The sequence below is a fragment of the Astatotilapia calliptera genome, chromosome 11, assembly GCF_964374335.1.
Source record: "Astatotilapia calliptera chromosome 11, fAstCal68.1, whole genome shotgun sequence".
NCBI classification, from domain to species: domain Eukaryota; kingdom Metazoa; phylum Chordata; class Actinopteri; order Cichliformes; family Cichlidae; genus Astatotilapia; species Astatotilapia calliptera.
The window spans coordinates 3587870-3593869 of record NC_137432.1 but is presented as its reverse complement, the minus strand read 5'-3'; the positions used below and the strand labels follow the sequence as shown (position 1 = coordinate 3593869).

The following is a 6000-nucleotide window of genomic DNA, read 5'->3' as shown; positions in this document are numbered from 1 at the left end:
ACTCCCATTCTGTACCCTGTTCCTTAAAATCATTTCTACTGAAAGCTAAGATGTGAACTCTCTGGTCTTAACTCACTTCTAATCCGACATGTTCTGCTTTTGTAGGGCAGCAGAGAGGTGTGCATGCTGCCTACAAACACACAACAATCAAGCACCAGTTTAAACTAATGAAGCCATACATTTGTTTCCATTATTGCTGTGCCCCAGTTAAAGTAATGAGACCGCAGTATGAAAACACTCAAGCCTGCTGCATTCCTGAGATGATTGCAGAGCCAAACACTGCCATGTGTTATGGCACACCTAAAGACCACTGACCCGCTCACATGGTTGCTGTGAGTCTCTGCAGTACAGACATGATCAGGTCTGAGCAGCACATAAAGACACATGACAGTGTGGAGCTCACTGCTGCAGGATTCAGATTACTGATGCAGGACCTGAATAGCTCTGGTATCTTTAATCCCACAGCCCGCTTTACTCTCAATCATGCTCTGTTGCGAGTTTCATTGTGGCTGAAGTGGACTGCTGACTATTATAAAGTGCTCAGTTTCTAGGGCATGGGTTGGTGTGGCGGAGGAGGATGCTGGGATAGCGTGAGATGGAGGCAGATGATCCGCAGTGGCGACCCCTAAAGGGAGAAGACGACAGAAGAAGCAGCAGCTTAGTCCTTGTAAAACAAAAGCTTGCAGAGAGGACATGGTTTCATGGTATGATGATGACAAAAGGATGACAGCATAGGTGACACAGCTATAGAATTTTTATTATGATGTAACACAGGAATGATGTAAGAAGTGCAAAAGAACACACGTGTACCAAACCCGGTGATTTGTGTGCACTGATTTTCTCAGTTAGACAAACTCGGTCTTCATCATCTGAGGCTGTGATATTCCAGACTGAGGTGAAGAAGAAGCCCGATGAAGCCGATGCTTTGCGGGGCGAGGGTGGGGGGCACCTCGACCCGCGCTCCGAGCCTGGGTCTTGTAGAGGGCAGCAGTCTCAAGCTGGAGCGCGGAGAGCAGCCCGGTACTCTACAAATATTCCTCCTGCTGCAACACACTGGAGGGCGGGGCTGGATGCTTGACAGCCACTCTCTGAGACCAATGAAAAGCCGGTGTTCCCGGGAACCTTCCAATCTCCGCATCCCGGGCGGGGTCTGAAGGGTCGAAACCGGAGAGAGAATCCCAAAAAAAATGATATGTAGACTGTGGCGGAGCTGGGAGCGAGCGGGACGCTGAGGGAAGAAAAAGAAGTGAGAAGACGAGCTCCGTTTGCTCGCTGTGCCAGTGCGCAGACAATTACGCACGCTTGCCACTTTGGATGCTCCAGCGCGGACTTTTTGTGCCTCTTGTGGAAATGGAGCCGCATTCTTGAGTCAGTCTCAAGAAGGCATTTATTCTCACTAGTTGATGAGAGCAGTGAGAGCCGCTCAGGCTCCGTTTCCTGTGTTTGCCAGCGCGTTGCAGCTGGGCTGAAGAAGCCCCGCAGGGCTGCCTGAGCACCGGTCCTCCTCCTCCTCCTCCGCTTGAAGCCCCACAGCCAGCCCGCTGCCAAAGTCGGTGGGAGAGAGAGAAAAAGATAATAATGTGCGACCTGATGCCAGCCTCTCAGCCCCCGGAGAAAATGGGCAAAATGAAAAAGTTGAGGAGAACTTTGTCAGAGAGTTTCCGGAGTATCGGTGAGTACCGTTTCCCTTTTTCGAGCCTGTTGTTCATAAAAACCCAGAAAACAGATGTGAAATGTCTCCTGCAGCAGCTCAGACCGCCGCTTCCCACTGAGATGATGTCTGCTCACAGTTTGCGGCCGTGGAAAACCCACATCAGTGGGCTTGTTCGGGTGTTTAAGCACTGCGCACCTCATTTTGAAGGAAAACTGCAGATTTGTCAACTTTCTGAACTGTTGTGAGGATTTTCCAGCAGACTGTCCGCTGCTGACCAGCGGGGCTCACACTTTTCCACTAACGGTCACTAAGTGTTGGTACACAGCATCATCTTCGTGAATTCAATCATATTCATAGGAAGATGACTGACGTTTGTTTTTATCGCTGCATTTTGCGTCTGTGCTCAGCTCGTCTTTTATAGAAACAACAATGGACGCGATCAGTTCTCCGCTTTTCACATCACCTCTTGTTTTGAAGATACTTGTCTGTTTCAGCATCTCTATTGTGAGGCGTGTATCACCGTCTCTGGGCTCTTGGGCAGAAAACATCTGTACAGATGTCGGCCTGAACATTCTCCTCTGAAGTTTGGAGAATGTGCGTGACACACTGATTTATGACGGAAATGATTCATGGAAGTGATGACAGATTCATGACAAAGGAAGTAGTTCATATTTCGGTAAATGTCCCAAAGCGGAATGTTTATTTATTTATTTATTTGTTGCAGTTTTCATATCAGTAACCAAAACATTAATATCACTGGTGTCGGTTCGGTTTATGTTTTGGACTTTGATAAAAAATATAAGAGATGAACTTTTCTCTCCGTTTGATTTTCCTTACCTGTTCTAACATGACGCAGTAAACATGAGAAACGAGGGCCTGGCTGATCATCATCTTCATGGTAATTAAGGTGTATTGTGTTTATCTGCAGGAACACAGGCGCTCTCATTGTCGAGCAATCTGCTGATCATGACAATGCTTTTGTTTCCAAAGTGTCACAAATGAAATCTTTGCCCCCAGCAGCATTTTCAGATATTCCCACCAGGAAGCAGGATTATTTTCCTCATGTTATTTCTGCGTGCACTAACGCACACATTTCTGCAGTCACTTTTCACCTTAAAACAGAACATCAGCAGTTTTTATGATGAGTTCACATTCAGCTCTTAGATTCAATTGAGTCATTGTGTTATGGAGACAGTGTATATGAAGTGCATGCACGACTTTGTTTCACACATTGTAATTTATCTGTGATTGACTGTCAGTGTCAGCAATATTGTTCCTAAGGGATTCATAATTAAATATATGAACTAGAGGAAAGTAAAGCGATCTTAGTTTGTCACAGAATTTGGGGCCTGCATATATTTATCAGATATTTTGTTTGATGATGGCCCAAATGTTCATTTCGACTGGACTGCAGGCCAGTGTGGCACCCAGAGCCATGCTCCAGGACAGTGAGTAATGTGGTTTGGCATCGTCTTCCTCAAACAAGCAAACTTCACCTGGGAGAAATAAAAACTGCATATTTTGTCATTAACTCTGTGACACCTAAATGATGTCGTTATGGTTTCCATGTTGGTCGTGTTGAACGAAAGCATCGACATGATCTACAACTGAGGATGTGCGTACTCGCTGCAGTTAAGTAAGGCGAGCCTCTGCATCAGTGCTAGTTAGAAGAAACTTAAACCAGAAATGAGGTCTTTGATGTCATCAAAAACAGACAAAAATCCATATAAATCAGAAACCATGATTCTTATAAGTTTGGTGTGTATTGTGAACATATAGAAAGATTTCGGACCTCTATCAAGCTCATAATAGTGCTGCATAGAACTGTTTAAAATATGTTTCTTTTGGCCATTGTTGGTACTGACATCAGGGATATAAAAGGATTTTAATAATGACTATATATTTTATGACTTTGTAATGTACATTACAGTAACAGGTTATAACAGTTTAAATACATGTACAATGTTCTAGAATAAAATAAAATAATTTTGGAAAAAACCTCTTTTTTTACGTAATATTCATGACTAAACATTTAAATGAACACGCTTTACAATAAAGTGAATGCTACACATGTATCCATGAATAAATAATACATTAAAAAATAATGTTGAGTACAGTAAAATGTTTGAACAAAAGCCTGCACGTTACACGTTTTTTGCTGTACGTTTAAAAAGACCACAAAACACCAAAATGAATATATAGAAAATACAACACTGTTGCTTTAAAGTAAACACTGAGCAGAGAGTGAGCTGTCCAGGCCGAGGTTTCTCTCTGAGGGCTTCTCGTTTTCAAACAGTTGCGACGTCTGTAAGTTGGGAATATCTGAGCTCCTGCAGAAATATCACTAAAATGGTCGTAAAGCTGGCGTGAGCGTACACTCGCGTCTTTAGCACATGCCAGCCCCATCACCCACACAAGGTTACAAAATCCCAGAGGTGCATGAGCAGGCAACACAACACTAAAGCACATCTGCTGCTGGTGGATGTGACGTCACTTTAGCAAGAGGACTATGTTAAATGGTATAAATGGGCGTTGAGACGTCATTGGTGACAAACCCGACCTTTAAAAAAATATAAATAGTATTTTGTGTGACAGAATTAAGTTTTGTCCCTTGATTGCTGAGATTTGGGAGAACAATTAAAAAAAGAATTCACCACATGAATCATCACCCATATTCAGATGGATGACACGGTATCCATAATTTCTAAAAGCTGACGGTCCTGTTTTTGGAGCGTGTTTTGTTCTTGTTTTCATATTTAATGTTGACTTGAAGAAAACTGTGTTGTAAATACTCATTTTGGTAGCAGTTAAGTGATGCATAGGCGTCAGCAGCTGAACGCGACAAACAAACACAAACGGAGAATGTAAGCTCGCACAGCAGCGGGAGGGTGATGAATAGGAAAATCATGAATTTGGATTTACGATCAATCTCTTTTAAAAACATGTAGATGCTAATAATGGCTCGTGGAAGGTCTCGTTGAGGTGATAAGGTGGATTTTTTAAGTGCAGTGCTTCTTTAGGGCCTGAACGTGAAAGCCATTCAAACTGCTCTCAGCTTTGTCTTTAGATCCTCTGAATCTTTTTAATGACATTATGTACCATAGATGATGAAATCCATAAACTGTTTTACTTCAGTATAATTGTTGGACTGTGTGCTCATGCAGGTTTTCAGTGTAGTGAATCCCTCTGGATCTTTACGTCTGGGATCAACTTACTAATAGCTCTGCTGTTTGAAGTTGACCCACCAGCTTGTTTCTGCACTTTTTTTTGTGTTAAGCATTTTCAAATATTTTCATCGTTTTGATTTATATGTTACACACCGTCCCGCCTTTTTCAGAAATGGGGTTGTTGACTTGCTGATTAACACAAAAATCTTTTCAGCTCTACGTGTAACTTGGATTATATCAGTTGATGTCTGATTCATAGGAAATGTATAAAAACTACAAACTGAATTCTTCTCACTGGATATTAATTTTATCCTCCGTTTTCTTTTTTTAAACAAAGTGTTCGTCTCCAAAGACACACAGTTAGTCAGGTTAGGTTAACTGGTAACTCTAAAGAACCCACGGGTGTCGGTATGAGTGGTCTGTTCATGTGTTAGCCCTGCGTCAGACTGGTGACCTGTCCAAGGTGTTCCCTGCCTCCTGCTGGGATTGGCTTCAGCACCCTGACAACGATAAGCGGAAGAGAGTGGATGGATAGTTTGTTTCAAATATTTAGCGATACACAATATATAGTAAGTAAGGCTGTTGCTTTTCTGTCATAATTTTGTTAATAATTATTTCCATAAATGCCATGAAATTACCAGTGAAATTGTTTATCGGCCACACGACAAGACCTGACGATGTGCTTGAAGTGACGCTTATGTTTTCATGTGACTTATTGTCCCACACTCACATCACTGGCTGTAAAAGGTGTGTGTGTGTGTGTGTGTGTGTGTGTGTGTGTGTGTGTGTGTGTGTGTGTGTGTGTGTAAAACAGTACCTTTTTTACACACACACACACACACACACACACACACACACACACACACACACACACACACACACCACCTGTGTGGCCTTTGAAGCAGTGTGTTGTAGACAAAGAACAGTCGGATGCAGTCTGTAAGAAAATGAGAGCTTGAGTTTGGGTCAGTGTTGCAGGAGGAAGCGAGATTGGCATTGACTTTTCTGCTTTGCTGATGCTCGTCTCCTATTGGCTGTCTCTCCTCTCATCTAAATCAACACATCTAAGCATTGATCGGCCCCTCGCCTTGCTCCACGGAAGCCTTAACAAAGCAAATTCAAGAGAGCGCTGTATTCTTTATATCCTTGCAGGCATGTTGATCCAACAGGTCCCCGTGG

The 6000-nt window shown here is 43.0% G+C and overlaps 1 protein-coding gene across 1 annotated transcript in view; it reads left to right on the top strand.

The window, feature by feature from the left end:
* Window positions 1-747: 747 nt before the first annotated feature.
* cdk14 (cyclin dependent kinase 14) overlaps window positions 748-6000 on the top strand; it is a 233986-nt gene continuing 228733 nt past the window's right edge. Inside the window, exon 1 of the mRNA XM_026184457.2 lies at window positions 748-1672. Coding sequence (XP_026040242.1) covers window positions 1579-1672 — 94 coding nt within the window. The 5' untranslated portion in view covers window positions 748-1578. The remainder of the gene's footprint in view (window positions 1673-6000) is intronic.